The 23,074-nt window shown below is 38.3% G+C and overlaps 1 protein-coding gene across 11 annotated transcripts in view; it reads right to left on the bottom strand.

Moving 5' to 3' along the window:
- WNK1 (WNK lysine deficient protein kinase 1) overlaps positions 1-23,074 on the bottom strand; it is a 98,545-nt gene that overhangs the window by 45,741 nt on the left and 29,730 nt on the right. For all 11 annotated transcript variants that reach the window (XM_031507942.2, XM_021535060.3, XM_021535058.3 and 8 more), the window contains exons 2-4: positions 20,624-20,796; positions 16,440-16,660; positions 14,194-14,351 (exon numbers count right to left, since the gene is read on the bottom strand). In XM_031507942.2, the coding sequence (XP_031363802.2) occupies positions 14,194-14,351; positions 16,440-16,660; positions 20,624-20,796 (552 nt within the window). The remainder of the gene's footprint in view (positions 1-14,193; positions 14,352-16,439; positions 16,661-20,623; positions 20,797-23,074) is intronic.

Here is a 23,074-nt window from a genome sequence, read left to right as displayed (position 1 = left end):
AAATTTGCCCTTGTGAAACTCTAGCAATTGAAATTCACAGAACTGCAGACAATACTGTGACTAGAATCAGCACTGAAACACAGGCTGCCAATGAACATTAGCTGAATACTTTTAGAAGATTTGCTGACTGTTAAGCCTTAAGAAAATCAGTGCCCCAGGTGATACAATATCAGACCCATATTTGGATGGGTAGGTTTCAGACTGTAACCAGGCCCTATACAAATCTCCAGCTTCCAAGCAGGACACAGAGCTCTCCACTCTAAAGGGATTTTAGATTTTATAAAACTCTCTTCATATAGTTGACTTGTCAAAGGTGCCACCTTTCATTAGGACCAGACTTAAAATGGTCCAGAAGTTCAGGTTTATATATGGAGTATAGCTATTTCTATATGTAATTAAATGCTCTCCTTTATAACATATATAACCTGTGCAACAACTATTCAACTCCTTACTGCATATATTCCCATCTAAATTTGCCCAAGTTTAACACATGCAAGTCTTTTAAATAGCTCAAACCTCAGACATAGCAGCCTGCACTGACATTCATTTAACACTGTGGCAGCAGAAGGATGATGTCAGATCTGTGACTATCTCATTTCAGAAAACTAAAAGCTAACATGAGGAAGACAACTGGTACAGAAAAATATCAGCATACCAAAGCCAGGAGATGATTTTTCTTGTTAATTATTGTACCGCATGGTCTGTTCTTGCACAGAGCCTGAAAAGTTAAATCTAAGGATAGATTTTAAAATCAGTAATTCAGTCTGCTACCCTGCTACCCAGTCTGCTACCCTGTTTCACTGCTGAAAGAAACACCAGTCCAAAATCTTCAGGCCCTTCCATAGGGACCATTTTACAATACCCCATTTTATGAATTCCAAACCAAGAGTACAGTTAAAAAGTGAAGCTCCTGCCAGCCTTCTTTAGCAGAACTTTGATATTCCAACAGCTCCTCAAAAAATCTGGGAGAACATCACACTAGGGCCTAAAACCAACACAGGATTCTGTGTTCAAGCAGCTCCCTATTTCTCATATTACTCCAGAGTCCATGAGAAGGGCTGCTTAAGCCTCCTCTCCAGCTCTGGAAAAGCACTTCCAGATATTGAAGTTCATCAGCTTTTCAAACCGCTTTTTTCCCTCCTGCAAGCACCAAAGGAAGTGCTGAACTCTTTTGTACAAGACAGGGGTACTATAAATGATTAAAACTCAATAAATCACTGAAATATTTTCTAGCCAGAGCTGCCTACACACCTTAATCTGCCATCACAGAAACCCAAAGGAGGCCAGGCCCTGAAATTCACATAACCTTGATCTGTTCTTAAAATTGCATGAGCTGGGCAGCCAAGCATACCTTCAGCAGTTTCTGAACCCAAAGGCACTCAAAGAAATATTAATCCAGACAGTGTTTCATGGTTTTACCACACTTAAAATTCCTATGTGCAGCACCTGGTCCCCATACTCCTTAGAACCACAGGATAACTCAAACCCCAACCTACTAGTCCTGTTTCCCAGTGGCAATTCTTTAAGAACTACACAGCCAAATCCCACTAGCATTATTTACAAGTTCGCTGAAGAAACAGCAGGAAGAGCCCTCGCAAAAGAAAAGAAGAGACACATATAACAGGCACACATGAAAAATCAACATTTTCTCAAGCTACTGTTCTAAAATTGCACAAGCTGACAGTGCTGCTGAAAGCAACAGCATCCTTTTCTCCATTTCCCATTCCCACACCCATGTCATTTCCTTTATTTTGCCAGCAAACACATTAATACAGTTGCATAATGAACCAAATCACAGCATGTATCAGACTTGAAACAAATCCAACGAAAAAAGGCTGCAGCAGCTTCCAGTGAGCTGAAGTTTCCTGAACTGCTGCTTGAGCTGTCAGGCTTACAGAAGGACAGTCAGGGCAGAACTGCTTATTTGAAAGAAGCGCCAATTTAAAATAAAAATCACTGAACACTTATATTTTGAGAATTCCTCTAAAACACGGACTTTATGTAGGTAGCTACAAATACAAAGCTAAAAACTCACAGTTTGCATGTTAAGCATAAGAAAGATTTCATATTTCACTTATCTTAGATGCGATAAAGTTTGCGATTTTATCAGATTTTAACCAGGTGAAATAACACGTTCCAAAATTCAACATATATAGTTATTTGATGAACTAAAGCCAAGTTAGGTATTCTTAAAAACACTAAATTTCCAGGAAGCTTTTAAACCCCAAAGTATAAGCTCTCCAGAAATCTTTCACAATTTTTTGCCTAGAAGTACATAATATTTTGTATTAATTAGATCACCAGATTACTGAGTCAGTAGTTTAACATTTTGTTCAAATGCAAGAGATACCGAAAGTATCATTTACTTAATTAGAGAAGGTACAATCAATGCTGTATAAATTCTACAACAAATCAAAACAAAGCCAGATGAAGTGCTACATACCCTCAGACATTCTATATTTAATAAAAATTGCTTGGATTTGGAACAAAATCATAGGTGGAAAACAGCAGAATCAATTAATGTTCCAGCCATGATGGTCAGGATTTCAATTTACATTTAAAAAACTACAGGGGAAAAAGTAAAGTCAAGCTTAAAAGCAAAAGAACCAAGCTATGCAAATGTACATCAGTTAAAAAGATTTGTAGAGAACTCTGATTCCCCTCCAAAATACTCTCCTGTGGCTACATGCACTTGACAGAGCTGAAATTCCTACTTACCTCTTTAGCACAATCTTTGTGAGAGCAGCAACAGTGGGAATTAACAATTACAAATATGGGACAGATCTCTCTTTTTGTGAAATCCATCAGGAAAAGAGAGCTACACGCACCACAGAGTTAGCAAGGTGCTATTTTCCAATGGGACTCCACTGGGCTGTGGACTTAACGCACAGCAGAAGGAAAGCAGACATCAAGGTTAGAAGGGAGCATTGTTTTCTCTTTGACATCTCTTGTTATTTTCCAAGTCCAGTACATGAGGCTGCAGAGATTTGAGCTCAATATCTGCTTTTGTCACTCTAACACTGATTAGAAAGAATCAATATAAGCAAGAGGCAAGCAAGTCCCTTTCTGCCTGCCCAGCCAGCTGCAAGAGGAGGAAGAAGTGCCAGCAGAGGGATCCTTTACTTCCTGCATGTCCCCACCCACCCACTTGGCTGCTCTGCCTACTCTCCACCCAGGTTTTCTGCAAGAGTTTAAGGCTGCGAGTGTGATCATCATGCAGCTCCCTCCCGCTGCTGCAGATGTACCTATTTGACCTGGGCAAGCAAGTCAGCCAGTGTGTTGTGCAGGGGAATGAAGGCAGCTGCTGTTTTTCCTCTCCTTTCCATGGAGCTACAAGCAGCACACACACAGCTGAATGCCATTCAGTCTAACTAAACACAAGTCAGCATTACAATAGTATAATGCATTTTGCTACCAGTGGCAACACCATCTAATTTCCTTTTCCTTAATGTAAGGGCACAGAGATTTGAAGGTGATTTTTAAACTGCTGGACAACGTTAGAAAGTCGCATTGTTGCTTAGTTTATACCACATGCATACAAACAATCCAGAGTTGTATTTTCTAGTATCTCTTGCTAGACTTTAGACCTCAACCTGAAGTTCAATTTTTTTTTTTTCCTTTTTTTGCTTGATATCTAGTTATAAGCAACCACTGTAAAACCCATTTATTAATCAAATGAGCTGGCCATAGGTCCAGGGTTTGGGTTTTTTTTATTGTAAGGACATAAGGAGCAATGCTAAGAAAGGTCACATATACCGTTTTAAACATAAAGTTAGCAAACTAATTTTGACAAACTAGTAGCGATGAACTGTGATAAAATTCAATTTAGAATTATCAAGATCACTTTTCACACTAAAATAATATACTCAGTTCCTCAAGTGTACCACAATTATACCAGTGGTGTTTTTATAGTATACACCATCAGTGTTGCAAAAGCAGCATTCCACACACTTAATTAAGGCTACACTTTTCTGGGGTACACAGCATGACCTGCAACAAACATTCAAATTTCAGCTTTTGACAAGTCAAGTCTACCTGTCCCAGTAGAACCATAACTCTTGCTTGGCTCTTTTCAAAGATGCTGTAACTCAAAGAGCCTGGAAAGAATTCTACAGTAACTGATTGATCTTCTCAAACAAAATGTTCTAACATTGCAGTCCAGAAGCTAATAGCACCAGCAGCAAAGTCAAATCACACAAACAAAGTAATTAAAGCGTCTATATTTCCTTTCTGCTAAGCTGTTACCATTCTAGTTTGAGCCAGTCCCAGACTGCCACAAACCATTAATTCAGGAATTTAGAGAGAGTATGACTGCAGTGGAAAAAGAGATCCAACCTCTTTCCCCCAATCCCAAAGAAGCCCTCAGGCTATGGTATATATAGCATTTAAATTGGTTTACCCCATGATCTCCTTAATTTCACTACCTGCAATTAGTTACTTACCCAGCCCTCAAAACCTGTATGCTTAACCATTTCACTGCCTCTAATAATTCATCTTAATCCTGCTGCCTATTATGGGAATAATCCTTCAGATTTAGTTCTTTCTTTATTTCACTCAGTATACACCTGAAACTGTTTGATAATTCTCACCCCAGATGAACTGAATACAGAGTATGAAAAGAAAGACCTCAGCTTAACATTTACTCAGTTCAAGAGACACATGGTTTGCCTAGAGAGGACTGATTTTCTTGTTCTGGTTAAAAAGCAAAGTTTAGAGAAATAGAAATGCAACATATTAAACAGAAGTAAAAATTTAGTTTCACTGATATCAGTATTTTCATAGCAATTAGTTCTGGACAATCAATAATTCTGCCAAGAATTAAATTGGTAAATCCTGCAGAATAAACTCTGTACCAGATCAGTATCCTAGCAGAGTAAACAGCATTACTGCAATGCAAGCAGTGGAAGCAGATGAAAGCTTTAGCGAGGCACAACCAGCTCATGAGCCATTGTTCAGGCCAGGACAGGCTTTGCTGTCTTCCCTTCTGATCAAAACCAACTGCTTATTTTGAACCCAACACCTTTTGAACTTGATGGATCTACCATCATCCACATCAAAATTTCCCATCTCATCTATTTGAGAGCTCTATGCCACTGAAACACCTTAAGTAACTGGCTTTTACCCTCTGCAGTGCAAGTGTGTATGTTAAGTCTCATGATCCTTAAGTTTTTCCAAACAGGTAAGCATGTGTGCCCTGAGTTCAGAGTCACAGTGTGAAGACAATGGCAACGCTGTAGAATTAATGCAGGCCTGCTCACTGAAACTTCACTGATCACAATTTAGATACTCCTCCTCTTCAGTTTACCACCTAACCTCAAAAACATTTTGAGGCATTAACAAAAAAATTAGAGGTTGATCACAACAACAAATTGACAGACGTACGTAACTAAAGTTGTTACACATACAAGATATATATATATCTTGATTGACACACTCAAACTAATTGCTTCTTCCTGAAGTTAAGTTTGTATGAGAGAAGTTTTGATGAAAAGGATAAAACAGACTCCTCATTCCATGAGCAATCTTTGCTCACTATCACCTTCACACACATACCCTACAGGTGATGCACAAGCCCAAGAGCTGGAGAATACTGACACTGCCTACTCAACCAACTTCTCTGTCTCAATACTGTACTTTTACCTACTAAAGCCAGAGATTTTAGAGCATTCAAAGCCTTACAAGATTGCTATAGTAAGCTACTATAGTTCTGTTACTTTGCCCCCAAACACTTAAGTTTGAACAGGAACTAGTCATAATTCTTCTTAGAAATTATTGGTTGCAAGCCTTTCCAGCATCTCAAGTAAAAGGCATAAGTAAAGTCAAAAGCCACTCTATTTGTTGATAATACTAAAATGCTATGCACTACTGCAAAATATATACTACAGTTCAGAGCTACCCCACTGACAAGTGATCCAACCCAGCAAAAAAGTTATTTTAATTTTTTTTCCCAAGACATGGAAGTCCACTGCTCTTCAGAACCACTAGGGAAATAAAGTATCAGTTTATTTTAGAAATCCAAAGAATCTGAAGTTAAGAACATTGTTTCAAGTAAAAAAAAAGTTATTAATTAATCACAACAGCTACTGTAATTGCAACAATTCTCATGTATAGAATAAATTAATCAAGCTCCAGAACAGGAAATTTTGTAACCAGGACAGAGTTTCTTAGTGCATAGCTGGCTAACAATTAGCATAGTGGTGCATGGAACAGTGAAAAGAGCCTTGTTTAGAAACACACAGTATGAGGACAGAGGTTCTTCTGAAACAAAGTCTGACTGGACAAGTAGATCAGGTATTAACTCTTCTACTCTTGCACAAAAGCATAAAGGTAAGATCAGTTGCATCTATCACTCACAGCTCTTTAAGCTAACCCTTACAAGCAGAGATGCTGCCTCTAATATGAACACCTTGAGCTAGCTCAATGATCCTTTGCTTTATCGGGAATTCAGCTTGCAAATGGCTTTCAATTAAAAAAAAAAAAAAAACCACCAGACATGCCTAGACACACATTTCAGTTACATAAATTTAGAAATGCCACAGTGACACAATACTAGAAGTGTCTGTCTTCTATTTTCAGTATGGAAAACATGCTTTTGAAAAATAAAATTGTATTAGTTGCACCCTCTGCTTTAATCTGCTCCCACTCTGGTAAAAAAATTTAAATAATGATATAACATGGGCCACAAAATCCACTTGGTACCAGAACTAGCCTTTAGAAAGGATTATCTACTTAAAAGGCCTAAGGTAATGTTGTAAGCACCAAAAATAGTGCACAATTCCAACAATGCACCAAAAATCACCATGTCTTTTATTTTCAGACTTATTCTAATAGGAGTGAAGACTTTCCTGGAGTTATTCCATTCCTACCCTTTGCAACTATAGCAGTACAGCTGGCAGGACAAGAAATAGTAGCCTATGCATTCTTAGTGTTAGTATTTTTAACTCGTGTCACTCTATGACAAATAACATTGAACTACTAGTCTCCCCACAGGATTGTTTCAGTGATTCACCAATCATAGAATTATAATGGCTCTCATCCCACTGCAGAGCCAGGCATTTTAAAAACACTTATCACCTCCCTGTTCCTAAAAGCCACCTTCCCATTTCTTGTTAAGTTAATCTCTATTAATATAAGAACTAAATGGATGTCAGTACAGGACAGAATATTAAATACTATGGTCATAGTTTTAAGAGATCTGATCCTTAAAATATACTTTTTAAGCTTTCCAAATTTTTAAAGATATATTGTTTCACCCATGAACTTAGGTTCTGTGATCTTACTTAGGTTTCTAAAAATACATCTAGGAACTCCCCATTATTACTACATCTCAGAAATTAAAGTACACTTGATTTTATGCACCTCAACCAGTGCTCACAAGCTTCCATTCCTTTCAATTCCTGATGATCTTAAAATTATATCCTGTTCAAAACTGCCAAAAGACACAACCCAGGCTCATCAGTGAGCAATGTAAGAAAGAAATAGCTCCATTTACTTCAAATGAAGTTTGTTTCACATCAATACTGACAAAAAAACTTAGCTGTGATCTTAAAGCTTTTGATGCTGAACAGTGAGCTAATTTTAGAAAATAATTCAGTTGAATAAGCCTTTTCCCCTCCAAACTCAGGCATCACCTGACTTAGCTGTGCAAACAACACAAAATCAGGGACCACAGGCTGACAGGGACCACAGCAGGGCCATCCCAGAGCACATGGCACAGGATTGCCTCCAGAGGGTTCTGAAATATCCCCAGTGAGGGAGACTCCACACCCTCTTTGGACAAACTCTTCCAGTGCATCATCACTGCACAGTAAAGAAGTTCTTCCTCATGTTCAGGTGGAACTTCTGCACATCAGTTTCTGCCCATGGCCTCTTGTCCTACTGCTCAGTACCACCAAAAACCTGGCTCCATCCTCTGACAGCCTCCCTTCAGGTACTCAGACATTGATAAGGTCCTGTCAGTCTTCTCAAGGCTGAACAAGTCCAGCTCCCTGAGCCAGTCCTGAGGCAAAAGATGTTCCAGTCCCTTCATTAACTTTGTTGCCTGGCTCAAGCTAATCAGTGCTTTTCCTTACTTGGATCATTGTAGCTTGTTAAAGAGGACTTTTAAAGTAACATGCAAGACTGCTTAAGATACTAATGCTTCTAATTCTTGAATTTCCATCTTCCACTTTTAAGGCTCTATGTTTCTGAATTGATGAGCCAGTGACTGAATCCCCACACAGGAAGATTCTGCACTCTTAAAGCTGTTACAGCAAAATGCTTGCAACTGAGTTGAATGGCTACAAGAGGCAAGTGCTAGAAGTTTAAGTGTTCAGTCATTAGTTCAGTCAGTGTGAGGCAAAGGAATTGCACGATGTGAAATTTTATTTTTTACATTTCACACTTTACTGCCAGAAGTTTCTTTTTTGAAGGAATACAAGAGTTTAGGCTTTCTTCCAATTGAGGTTTCCTCTGCTTGGCTGAAGGTTTGTAGCCTTTCAATACCTGCTTTCACAAAAGATTAACTTCTCTGTTGGAGGGTTTCCTCCCCTACTTTTCACTGATTTTTTTTCCAATGCTTTTTTCACTAGAAAGGTTGATAGGAAAGATATCTCCATTATCTACTTAAACCAGGTCAAGAAATCAAGTCATGCAAGGTAAAGAAAACAGTTTTATTCATGCCTAAAAAATGCTAGATATTGGTTCCAGGAAGTAGAAAAAGAAATGAATTGTCACTCATTAAGTACTGCAAGTAAAATTAATCATATGTTTAAAGTTTAGTATTTTTTATTTGCTACTTAAGACCCATTAGGAAGAAGAAAATAAGAGCTGGAATACTTTGTCCACTGCACCTCTAGTGAAAATGAAGCAGTTGACTGGTCTAGACAGATATGATGCCTAACTTTTAAGACACTAAAGAAAATACTCATTTTATCTCAGTTGACCAAACTACAGCACTTTTTAAGTGCCTTCTTTCTAGCAAAGAGAATGACCTTCACCCTAACCAGTGAATTCCAGTTCCCACCAGTTAGGGAGATTAAGGAGTTTTAAACCAGTTAGACACTGCCTGGTCAGGTTACTTATTATGTGCCTTGTTCCCTTAGGCCCTTTTTTAAGCTCTGGAGAACAGAGAAGAAGAATGTTATGCCCGCCGTGGAACATTTCAGTACTTAACAATGTTTTTTTAAAACTGAAAAAATGCAAAATGCTTTTTCCACCCCCTTCTCATCTTAAGGCCAGCTCAGACAACAGACATTTGTTTAGAGAGAAGAGAGTGGACTTCTGGTGAAAGAAAGGACAAATACAAAACTTCAATTTGTCAAAGTAAGCATGGAGAAAAACAAGTACAGAGAAAAAGTCCATCAGGAAAGTTCAAAAGGTAAGTTCATATGATGGGAGGGGGGAGAAAGAAAAAGGGAGTTTTCTGCTCATACTCACATGTTTTGTACATTTGAAACTGAGGATAGTTTTATTAACTTTTTTGCAATGAACATATTTGAATTTTTATGTTACTGGTAGATATGCAAGAAGGAGAAAAATCTGTATAATAAACATATTGTCTTTTTACTAGTCCTGGGACTAGTCAATCACCTAGCAAATTTAAGCCTTGGGACATCCAAGTATTAGAGATCTAGATTTTGAGGCAACAGCTTGGGTTTCCATGGTCCCACCAGAGGCTGAGGAAAAGCAGCTGAAGTTACTGCAGTTAGTTATGCCTTCACTGCATTGATGCCCAAACAGGCTAAATTAAGAAATCATACTTAAGATGTTTGTTCTATAAATATCTCTTTTTCCATTTAAATGCACGTGTAGCCCATTTTAAATATCTCCTGTGACAAAGTGTTTAATTGCAACATGCATGGAACAGGTCAAAGAAAATATACCAGTCTCTTGAGAAGAACAGGGAAACCCTCCTGAATTTTACCAAGCTCTTACACTCTTTCTTTTGTTTTTTATGCAAGCAAGTATGTAAAAGAATTACGTATCTTGATTTCATTTTGCATTGTAACTTTCTGCATTACTTGGATATATAGCAGAACTGCAAAAAAAACCCACAAAAAAACCCAAAATCACAGAGAAAAAGGGGATCCATTCCCTAATCAAGGAGCAGTCCACACAGACAGCTGTGCTTGCACAAGAGGGAAGAGGAGAAAAAATGAACCGAAGGTGCAGAAAACAGTACTTTAACTATAGTGTAGCTTGTTATCAATACATTGCAGGCTTAGATTATTTATCTTCTGAGGCCAAGTAGGCAACACTATGTGCTCACTGGATGCATTCAGTCCCAGCTGAGGAGACATACTCCTTAAACCTCAGATTTCCCCATCCCACAGGAAGGTAAAAATTCAAAGAGCTGCAATTTTTTAAGCACTGACTACTAATTTATTTGGAATACTTTCTGGAGAACAGCAGAGGATGGCTTCAATAAAGAAAACAGGGTTTTGAGACAAAATTGCAACATTATGATTTAATGAAAACAAAGATCAAGGCTAGATTCCTTTATGCTTGAGTGACAAGCCATGCAGACGTGTTTCCTTTCTAAAGAAACTGCTAGTGAAAGGGTCTGGACTGAATATGCTAAAGGGTGCAAGTACAAATAGAGGTCAATAGTCTGTGTGAAACTGCTAATTTCCTTATCAGAATGGTGAAACAAAGTTCAGCATAACACCCTGAGCCCTACAAATTCTGCACAGTTGTGTTTTTTAAGTTAGGTACATACCTGGGTAACTCTGTAAAAGAATTCTTCTAGATAAAGTAATCCAGAATGACAATTTAATTGCACTTGTGTTTCTTGGGCCAGAGAAATTTAAAGAACTTTATCCTAGGACTGTTTTAAGGAATTACAAGAGCTTCCCAGTGAGAGAATGTAGACAGTGTAAATGAGCATCTTAGGAACAGCAGGCTTATGCAGCAATGCTATTGTCCATGATGTGAAGCAACAATTACTGCTTGGGCCAAAAAATGTCTCATCTGTAACAGGAACTTCAGCTTTTAGATCCAAATTCTAGATCTGTGCTTGCTAAGGTGTATTATTTAACAAAAAACTGCTTCCAACCATGAGGAAAGACCCTGAACCAAAGAGGCAGAACAGGACTGAGTACTATGAGCAGTACTGCAAAGCTGCAGTATCTGGCCATCAGCTAGAGCCATCCCTATGACATAAGGTGTCAGGTCAAAACTCAACATAGCTGAAGGCCCCCAAAAAAGAGACCAATGCACAGCCAAACTGGGAGAAAAGAATATAAGCTGGTATTACCAAGAGGTTCTGAGAGGACACCCTGGGCATTAAGAGACCTTTTACAGGATTCTGTCCTAAAGAATAGCAAGGATTTAAGATAATGGAGGAACTTTGCTTTTTACTTAGCCTAATAGCTTCTGCAAAGAGGGTGGGGGAAATTAATTAATTTAAATACATATGGCCTGCAGCGAGTGGCTGCACATTTTGATCTTACTGCTTTTGGGATTTCAGTGGTTTTTAAGCTCCAACATGGTATGACCTTTCATGACTTTCATAGCAGACCATTCCTACTATCCTTCATTCTGCTCTCCGTATCCACCTAGATAAAACAATCCTTTCAATTTAAGGCACAGCAGGAATGTAGCTGCTACCTCAAAAATCCCCTAAACATATCCAGGGAGGTAGCAATGAAGGGGTTGAAATGGAGATGCTAAACCTTTTCCAACATACATTAGAAGAGATGTGTTGGTAAGTACTGCTGCAGTCACTCTTGCAGGAGGGGGTTTTCTGCCTCCACTCTGTCATTGATAGTTCACACACTGTCCTTTCAAGTACTGAATTTGGCAAATGGTTCAACTCTCACCCACAACTGCACACATAGTCTAAACTTCTAAAATCCATAAAATCTTCTAAATCTAAAACTACCTGGCTCTTTTTCACAGTGGTTCACAGAGCTTTCACAGAGGGGTAAAGAGAATGCCAGTAGTTTTTAATTTCACCTTCATAACACAGATCTCTATCCACATATTAGAACACCAAATCCTAAATTACCAGTTAAGACAGGATTGTGCTTTATTTCCAGGTAACATTGTCTTGCCTTCACTGAAAGCCTTCCTTGAAAATTATTCACATTTTGTTTCTGGTTGGTTTTGTTTTGAACAAACTGCTTTGCAACTACACTGAAATAAACAACCCCAAAAATACCAAAGCACACAGACTTTCATGGCAAATGTACATTTCATTTTCTTTACCTTCCTGTCCTTTGCTACTTTTGAAATAAAACAATATTTGCTGGATTTCATATCAAAGTGTATCTTAAGAGCTCTCAAGCAGTAAATTAAATAGTTGGGGAAAAAAAAATATCAACCAATAAACTTGATTTGTGAACCATCGGCAGAGTAGAAGAGAAGGTGGTGAAGAGGTGGTGAGCAAAAAATTGCCAGTGTTTCTCATCCACTTAGAATTTCCACCATCAGCCAGTAACAATGGGGAGAAAGGAGGACCACACACAATAAACAAGTGGTAAGTGGAACACTGATAAGTCTCTAGGTATTTTTTTCTGCTACAAATCCCTACATAGCTTTCCAGTTACGTACTTCAAAGACCAGAGAAAAGATGGGTCTGTAAGACCTGGGGATTTACAACCCTGAGGTTGTCTCAAAAGCTGATCCTCACCAACATCCCAGTTCCCAGCAGTGTCCTTAAGGAACAGGTGGGACAGTTACATTAGGTAATGTCTATCCAAATTTTGCTGCTTTGGCTCTGTCCAAGGCACATCCATAAGCACAGTAAAAGGTACCACTGAGACTGTTCTAGTAAGATACATAGCTTTCTTTCATTGATCCCAACTACTTCCAAGACAGATTATGCTGTACACAGTGTAAGAACTAGACTTTAACCTAGTTCTTAAACTCTGTTTAGAAAATTACAGGTAAGTTTGCCAATACTCAAAAAAAACTAAAAAAAAAAAAAAAAAAAACAACCAAACAAACAAACAAAAAAAAACCACAAAAAAAAAACCCCAAAAAAAACCCCAAAAAAACCAGCTCTCTATGCATATAAAAAGTTATTCTAACAGTTGTGCAAAACACTGAAGTGACCACTTATGCCTTTTTTTCTCCCCTTCCTCCCCTCCAATATTTCCCTGAAAAAAAGGGATAGTCTTATTTCACCAAGCCTCTCTTCGGAAAATTCATTGCTTCTGACATGAAGCCTCTTCTCCAACTCTAAGTCAGGAATTGTATCTGCCTTTTGCAGAGTGAGGCAGGAACAAGAGAGGAACAAACCATTTGATTTTTCCATGCTAGGCAAGTTGTTTATTAAATCTGCAACTTCTCGGAGATAACAGGAACTCATTTCTTTATGGACAAAGAGGTAAGTCTAAGGGGTTTTTTTTTCTCCTTTGCACTCATGCACAGATATTCTGAGAAATCCAATGTGAGTTTTCACTTCCCCAAGCAGCCACATCACTATTCTTTCTGAATACTTAGGTCACAAAGCTGAACATGGTTGTTTCACTGTCTTGGTACAAGTCATCACAACACCACCTCAGATATCACAGAAAATCTAGCCACACCATACTGCAAATTTCTAGCACTGCAGTTCTGCTTCCTGCACTCAGGGCCTGCATGTTGCCCTCAGTCTGGTCAGATGGGCCAGCTCTAATCTCTTGATTGCCTTCTCAGCCGTATTTGTTTTCTCCCACAATCCACCACCACCTCCACCACTACACTTGCCCAGTACTTACCAGGGTGGAATAGCTTCCTACTATTTATCAAGTATTTCAGCTTCATCATTATAAGTGCCCCCAAACACAGGAATTCAATGAACTATTAGAATCACTCTAGGTAACTGTCAAGCAGCTAAGCCAGCACTCAAATCTGTTTTCCAGCTGTATTGAAGAGAACTAAGTTACCAGCTCCTCTTAAAGACAGAACTACTTCCACCATCCTACAAGTGGTTTAGAAAATAAGCTGTTACTATTCTAGTGCATTTATTTTTTCTAGTTTGGTTTCTTCATATTTTTTCTTATATACTGAAAGAAGAGGATGAACACATACAAAATTTTATTTCCATTCACATATTTTACAAGTTTCTGATGGATGTTCAGCGAGTTCAACCATCCGGTAACTTTGCACTCATCCCAGAATAATCTCTTTTCAGGTTTTTTTTCAGTTTAGCACTGGTGCTACCCAGCTGTAGTCCTTTGTTGCTAACAGCAGTAGCTTTAGACTCAGTAGTGAGGAGGGACTTACACTCGTCACTCGACGGTAGATCTGCGCAGCATTTTGGCACTCGGAATAAGGATATTCAGACGTGGCCATCTCTAGCATACACATCCCAAAAGCATATACATCAACGGACTCATCATATTTCTCCTCATACATCTCGGGGGCCATGAACTCTGGGGTACCTTAAATTAAAAGAACGATTCAGACTCTAAATGTCTCAAAGCGAGCAGAGGCTGCTGGCGTTACTCACCGCAGGGGCAAGCGGCTGGGCAAACCTGTGAGACAAGAGAAAGTGGAGGCAAAAAGAAGAGGGAGGAAACCCTTAGTGACTCTGTTGCACCAATATACTTTGTGAGTCTTCCATTGCAAGGCCTTTATGGTATAACAATGGCATGTGAGAACTGATGGAATTCCCTGTTTAGGTATGTTAGTTGATACAAATATCAGAACAGACTGGATTAGCCTGAAATCAAACAGGAGGGGAGGGGATAAGAGGGAAACACTGTAGACTAGCCATAGGCTGCAAACCAAATACCAAGGACAGTTAAAGCACTTACCTTTTCTCCCTGTAAGAAAAGAGGCACATTAAACCTTGTTTCATAAATTACCTGACTGCCCTCTGCTGCAAAAGAAGTAGTACTGGTAAGAGCCCACAGCTAGTCTCTGACCTGGTGCTCTCCACCTACTTAATGAAGTAGAATGGATGAGGTAAGGCCTTGCAATGAAAAGCTCTGTTGTTACAAATAAAAATCTCTGTGAAAAGAGGATAAAAGGTAATTTTCTGCAAAGGCCACTCACCAGAGCCCTTTTCTTCATATACTTACCTTCCCACCTGCAGTATATTTATAGGCCTACTGCAGATACAGGCATTAGTGAGGGACATCCTACAGTCAAAAATACTCAGAAATACAGAGAGATTGAGTTACAAGCATAGAGCGTGATATTCAACAAGTCCCATTTAAATAGTGTGCAGAAAATTATTGCCCAGTGAAGCATCATAGATCCCCTCTGCAAACAAAGGGTATGATCAGATATTGTATGATTTGTATGATATATATTGTATGATCATTGTACGATCAGATATACTTTAAGCCAGAGATGCAAGTTTGCTTTTTGTAAATTTAAACACAGAATTATTTCCTGCAGACACCAGATTCCAGACAATTTACAGATCATTCTACAGTCCATTGCTTGTTTTCTCCATGCTAAACCAAAAAGAATGTAATTGCAGTCATTTATCCAAAGGCTAATCATTAACAGATAACTATGCAACAGATGGTAATTTTCCAGCGATAAATTTGAAGATATGACAAATATGCTTAAGAAATTATGGTTTTTAACACCATTCTTTTTTTCCCTATTAATACTTTGACCTGGTTAAGAAGCAGGAAATATTTCAGCGACAGCTTGCAAGAAAATTTACATGTATACGCCATTGATCCCAGCTAGGAATCTGGCACAGGACTGTTGAGTAATGCTGAATTTTAGCAAGCTCTAAATACTGAGAGTGAAAGAAATGTCATTCCCTGCAGTCTATTGACCCAACTATAAAAACAAAGCTGATAAAACCAATTCTTTGAAGAACTCACAAGAAAGATTACCCTAGTTCCACCAAATCAATTTCTGAAAAAGGTTATGAATGGATACACAGGGACAGAGCCAGAATAGAGCAGTATTTCCCAATGCACCCTCATAACTCACGAAAATCCACATTCTACAGACTCCCTGAGTAAGGAATTATACCACAGTCTGTGTTATTATTTAAATACATATACATAATATTGACTTTCTTTGGTATAGCTCAGTTTCTGATTACTCACAAGCTGCAACAGATTCAACATTGTCCTGGTGACAATTAAAAAATAATTTGGCTATATGAACTAATGCTACACTAAATATCAAAATGTTGTTTGTTTACCAAAATGCATTTGAACATTTCTTGAAGCAGCACCACATCAAAGGTAAGATTTATATGTAGTGAAGAGTGGTTTTATCAACAATGTTGCACTAGATTGTTGGGCGGGACAAGAACCCTATATCCTGAAACAGTTAATGTTAATATATATATATAACAAAAGCACAACCATTATTTCAACATGCCTTTGCATTAGGAACACAGAATGACCTCAGCAACCAAGAGACAAAGCCTACGTATTTTCAGGCTTTGACCATGTATCTTTGTAAGCATGTTTTTTAAGAAAGTTCTTAAAACACTAAAGTCTCCGAAGAGGTAGACTGGCTCAGCAGCCTCCAAAACAGGAGAGGCTTACCTATCACACTTTTGGCAAAAGAAGCTCGTTTCAGGGTTGCCAGACCAAGGTCTCCAATCTTGACTGATCCAGTGGGGCCAGTAATGAAGATGTTGTCACATTTTAAGTCTCTATGAATGATGGGAGGAGTACGTGTGTGCAGAAATTGTAAGCCTTTCAGTATCTGACGGCACCAGCTTCGTAGTACTTTAATTTTCATCACTTTAAATCTTTTCAAATACCTAATGAAAGGAGTAACAATAGGTTAAACAGATTCTGCTAACAAATAGTAGATTAAACTATACCATTTGCAGTTTTTTAAGCAAAGAAACTGTAATTAAGGACATGTATGAATTTCAACTTCTATTTTAAGATTGACCTGAGCTAAAGATGATTCCCCTCTACAAAACCTATCCCCATTCTTCTAGCCAGCAGATTATAATGATGAAACAAAAATGTGAAAGCTTGGTGTACATAGCTGAAAACTCCTCTACATAGAAAATCATTCTACAGTAATTAGCTGGATTGGTAAATTTTGAGGCACTGCTTCAATGACAAATAATTCAAGGCTCATTAATTACAGTTCTTTACGTATTTAACTTCTCAACCACTCACAATCTCTACTTTGATTAATTATAACTGGGTGGGAAGGTGGGTCACTAGATACAAAATGTTAATAAGCAAAAAAGTACAGAGCTGTGGAAAACTGCAAGAGCTCTGACATCATTAGTCCCTTGTTTACAAGAGCAGTCATGCACTCTGTTCAAGGTTTCCACATTACATTTTAAATCTGCTTCAAATTTACCTGTGGAGTTAGCAAGTAAATTAGAAATTTTTAGAGATCCCCTCCCTGGTTCAGGACACGGTTTGATCACCTGAATCCAACTGGTACTACTCATTACTTCAAAACTATGGACAGATAAGAGGGCAGAGAAATCTTTAAGAAGGCTCTGTCAAAGAACCGAGCTGAAAGAGTTCATACATAAGTCTGTATTCTTTTGCAGGTAAAATGCAATCTAATGCTAGCTGTTCTATCTTTGTCACTCCTTGAAACCCCATGTAAGAAGAGGCAAATTTCATACCAAAACTATTTTTCAATGAGCATGACCTAAGACTTAAGATCTTATTTTGTTACTTAACTTCAGCAGGTTAGAGATGCCACAAGGTGAATAACCTCTGACAGTTTTCAAGTGCTTTCCATCAGGGTTTTCTCTCAACCTCTATTTGGGTAACATAATTTGAAGTGACAAGGTGTTTTGTTCCTTCTGAAAAAGTACAGGCTGGACTACATGTAGAGAAAGGACTTAGCATGCTCTGTAGAGCAAGGACTTTATTCTTGTTCGGGCAATATTACTCAGTCAGTGTCTCAGATAAAGATCAGTTTCACACTACAGAAAGACTGCTGGTAAATTATGTGACCAGCACAGAGTCTAACCACTGCAAAATTAAAACTAAAAGCAAGTTGTGTTCAATTATTCAATGGTAGTGGTCAATCTCTTCTGCAGGTTCACTTAACTAGGAGATACAGTCCTGATGAAATCACTTCAATCATCTTCACCACAGAAATGCAGTGTATTCATCACTTCTACTTTAATTTCTCCAGTTCAAAATAAGATCTGGAAAATCAAGTTGCTAGCAATGATCCTGCTGTGAAAATAAGTCTGTAAAAGCAATTGAGCCAGTTCCAGAGGAAATCAGGTCTCAGAATGTAAAGGAAGGCAGGGGAAAAAGCCAAGTCAAGGAAGGAAACAAACTGAAGGAGGTTCTGAATCACACCAGCTACCACTTGAATTCTTGCTATTGACAAAACCCTCATTCATATCTCTTGAGCCTGTTCCAAAGATCACATGGTAGGGGCACTTCAGTTCAGCATCTGGAATCCCTAATTACATTCTTGGTTACAAATATGCTAGTCTGCTGCCAGCTTTTCACTGTTAAAGGACCTAGATCCAACCATCATCCAGCATTGTGCAGTGTGGCTGTCACTGTTGCATAACACTAACCTGAATTAAGTCACATGTCACTTAATGCAAAAAAAAAAAAATTAAAATGGAAGCCCATATAAATATATAAAAATAGACAAGCCTACTATGTAAATACACTTAAAATAGACAAGCCAGTATGTTTTCACTTTTCCCACTATCATGGAATAACCTGGGCTTGAAGAGACCTCAGGAGGTTTCCAGTCTAAGTTTCTGTAATTGCAATTACACAGAGCTCAAGGAGCTGTAGGAATCCTTACTAAAATATGAGAGAAGAATCCTTATTAAAATGAAACATGAGATAAATTTTCCTTTAAGACATCATCATCCTTGTATTCTGTTCACTTCTTTACATCAAGTGACAAGAATGTCTATGTCCCAAGTACAAAAGAAGAAAGGCATCATTTTTATCAAATGCAGGTAAGGTAAACATATTGGAAAAAAGACATGTAAGTAATAGTCAAATATATGCAAACACAAGTGTAAAATATAAATCTAGGAAAACGCCACAAGCACATTAAGTAATTAAGGTACATCTGAAATCGCCCACACATTAACCTCAAATCTCAAGCAAAGTGGACTAGAATAAACTAAACTACAATTATAACACCAACTGTACAAGAGTAGAGAAAAATCCTAGCCAGAACTCTACAGTTTAAAAGATTTTCAATTAAAGAGTCTATTACTTTTCTCCGGATTAAATAAAAATATTTTCTTATTTCAAGATACAAAATAATCCCATAGGCAGAAAATCTGGAGTATTTCTTCCAACCAACACCCTACTTTATAATTGTCTATTATTACTTCATCATCTTGCTTATAACACCATAAGCCAACCCAAATATTAAGATATATGAGAGGGATAAAAGAGTAAAAAGGGGAGGGAAAAAATGAATTTAGCACTACACATGTCACAGAAAATTAAGTACACTTTATTTAAAGGCATTGGTACAGAGGTGCAAAACCATTAACTTACTACTTATCTGAAAAAAAAAAAAAACACATGAAGCAGCAGCTCTATTATTTTACCTGAAATACCTTAAGCAAGCTGAGAAATGTCTCCATTAACATACACCTAAAGAATGTTGCTGTATCCTGAGCCATCCTATTCAAGTACTATTTCAAGAGACAAACACTTCCCTGTAACTGCAGCCCAGACTCTCAGAGAGCCATTTTTCTTCTTAAGAATGTCCATTTGTAGTTATCAATAAGCATGATAAAAAACACAAGACATTTACAGGCTATTTCAGCCAAAGAGAAGGCAAACTGTTTCCAGCTCCCGCAGCCTGCTTACACATGTAGGGTGTGAATGCCTCTCCAAGAGTGAAATGGGTGCTGAACAAAGTGAGGGATGCAGAGCCCCTTTATTCCAGAGCTGGCAGCTTTACCCCAGCACAGGGATGGATGGTGGCTGGTGCTTTGACAAGAGGAGTAGAACCCCTTTATTCCATAGCTGGCAGCTTTACCCCAGTGGAGGGATGGTGGTTGGCACTTGGGACATGCTCCCAGAGAGGAGCAGAGCCCTTTATTCCAGAGCTGGCAGCTTTACCCCAGCAGAGGGATGGTGGCTGGCACTTGGGACACGCTCTCAGCTGGGGTGGAGAGCGGAGCCCCGTGAGCCCTGCACAGTTCTAGAGACCCTCACAGCAGCTGCAGCTCCAGCGCTCTGCTTTCAACTGGGCCTTCAGCACACCACGAGGTGCATTCGGCTGCCTCACAGGTCCAAGCTGCAGGATTTTTATCTGAAGCTTTAGCACGTTTCAGATATACCAACAGGTGGTAAATTTTTTTCTTTTTACATGTTATTGGTATTGTGGTAACACACAAAACATCCCAAAATAGGTGAATTAATTAGAGCTTTGAACTTTATGAACTAGCTCATCCTAAATGGAAAGCAGCCAGAGGAAAAAAAAAAAATCAAAGAAATTCTGAAAAGCGAAAACTAAGTATTGCCTTCCTGAGCTCTTAAAATCCAAAAATCTTGTTCATGTGCTTACTGGGACATCACAAGTAAGAACTGACAAGCTTGCTTGCTAACTTAAAAGATATTCTATCATGTCCTGCAATGCTAGTAATGCTCCTCTTAAACAAGAATGTTCCTACAGTAGGTTATCCCTCAGCAGAAGGGCTCTGTTCTCATCCACTCTAAATATCACCTACTTCTAGTGCTCTAGTGTTGTGCTAATGAAGCTGAAACGCTGTGACTTGTCTTAATTTACTTACGTTTTTAATGTTCCAGACGTCATGAGTTCCGTCACAAGAACAATACACTTTTTTCCTTTGACTGTAGACTCCCAGGAATCATAGAACCTGACAATATTGGGATGCTGAAGCCCTTTCAGCATCCCAGCTTCCTCTTTAAATCTTTGTCGCTCTGACTTGGACAGCTTCCGATCCTAATGAAAAAGAAAAGGTGCATCAGAAAGTTTTGCTTTATTTTCTTATTGAGAGGCAGCAACTTGAAAACAGTTAGGTACGCACAAGGATCATGTGTCTTAAATGCCATATGGTTTGCAATTATCTTTAAATATTCTGTTTTGAACACATTCTATTACAGTCTTTTTATAATATATTGTTCTTTATAATTCTATTGGTCTTAGGGTTAAGACCTGCATGTCTGTAGAGTAAGTCTTCTTTCTGCTTTCTCCTGCTTTACTACTCTTAATAAATTTAGCCTGACTTGGTGTGGAAAGTCTTGAACACTTCAGTGTCTGAGAATGAAATCAAATCATTTAAAGCATGTCCCTTTCATGTTGTACATAACCTTTCATTATTCCTAGATGTCTATCCAGACCACTGGTTAACAGATGGGATTAAGCATCAAACCTCTGTTAACGTATAGTATGTTCCTGTAGCTGCAGACCATCAAGTGAATGAATTGGATTTTCTTTGATTAAATGCAGAACTACATGATTGAGAAGTTTCCTGAAATCTCATGTCAGCAAAACCAAAAAACGTAGCTCCTAGTAGAGACAGAAAGCAATCTTTTGTCCAGAGGCAGAACACAAAACGGCATTCCTGGACAATACAGTTGTATTGCATCTGGCTATCAGCTATCACCAAGACTCAGAGCTGCTCCTGGAGGAGCAGTACATCTCAAAGAGAAGCCATATCCTTGTGCCATGCAGTGTTCTCAGTTTACCAATGCATGACCAATGCCCTGCTCACACCAGTCAGACTGACTGACACAAACTGGGTCCATATGCAGTTCGCCTTAAAAAACCAAAGTATTTTAGGATATACTTATAGCCAAGAATTTCAGAAGGATAGTTTCTAAGTTATTTAACAATAACCAAAGACCTATTTGTCAGATCTGAGTAATAATTTTAAGTCACTTGATTTCACATTGTCTTTTCTACTAAAAGGAGGCAGTAAAAACAAGCAGGATTTACTTATACTACCATTGTGCTCCAGACAGTAATTCCTCTTCCTTTGTTTACAAGTCATGTGTTTTCTCAATATAATTCAGCCATGTAATATTGAAACCATCCTACATTCACTAAGACATCAACACTTTCTAAAAGGTTCACAGAGTATCTTCAGACATGGACAAATTTTTTTTACAGACAAAGCTCCAATTTTCAGAAGTATAAAATTTCCCCAGGTAAAAGTCTGAAAATAGGTTTGAAATCACCTCAGGGATCAGTTTCCTATTGGTGTCTAGAATGTCATTCACCTTTACAATTCTTAGGAAAATGCAAAATCCTTATGTATGACTAATTTAATCTACAGACATCAAAAAGCACTCCATCCTACAACTACTTCACTCTGCAGAAACCAGCATTACCACCTCTTCCTATTCTCTCATAAGGATACCTGCACAAGTTTTGATACAACGTTTGAAGAAATGCTTCATCAACAATTAAGCATTCATGTCTGTTTAGGTGTTGCAGGAATTTTTATATGTAATTAGTACTCTCATTTGAGCTGTCTTACCCCTCTAATAGCTTTCCTTTCAGTATAATGAACAAGGCAGCACAAGTTCTGTTTCAAACCTTGATCTTAACTGCTTCAAACTGCTGAGACAGAAAAGCAAGAGGTACACCTGACCATATACACATGCACCAGTACTTCAAACAACACAATCACAGTATCATCATTCTTACAGGAAAATAAAGCAGTATTCTCAGCCTCTGCACTCTACCAATACAAATTCACTTTTCTAAGCCAGTGTACTTAGCTGTAAATTCAGCTACTATATATGGTCATTATACAAAAAAGGCTGCAATAATTACTTTTCTATCACTTTTAAATAGTCAATATGAAAACCTACATTCATTTTGGTCCAAACGCAAGGTTTTTGATACACATTTACATTATACTTCCTTTACTGTGTGCATACTAACAAGTTATCTACCACAAATATTGTAACCCAGTTTTAGACCAACACTTAACATCAAGTCAAGTGCATTTCATTTCATTCTCATTTTAACCCATGTAACCCAGTCTGCCTTAAGGGCTTTTTCCAGTTTTCCCTGCCCCTGTACTACTCTCCCCAGATAGAAATTAACAAGTGCTAATCACTTTTATCAATTAACAGACTCCTAAGAGGCACTCACATTTGGACTCATTCCTTTCTCTGGTCACATCCATGGCAGCATCATGCTCCTGCAAACATAGCTGTGCCGTTCAGCATGAACATTCAACACTTCAGTGCTGGTATTAAAAACCCAC

This window comes from Lonchura striata, chromosome 5 (assembly GCF_046129695.1).
Source record: "Lonchura striata isolate bLonStr1 chromosome 5, bLonStr1.mat, whole genome shotgun sequence".
NCBI lineage: Eukaryota > Metazoa > Chordata > Aves > Passeriformes > Estrildidae > Lonchura > Lonchura striata.
This window is presented reverse-complemented; position numbering and strand designations above follow the sequence as displayed.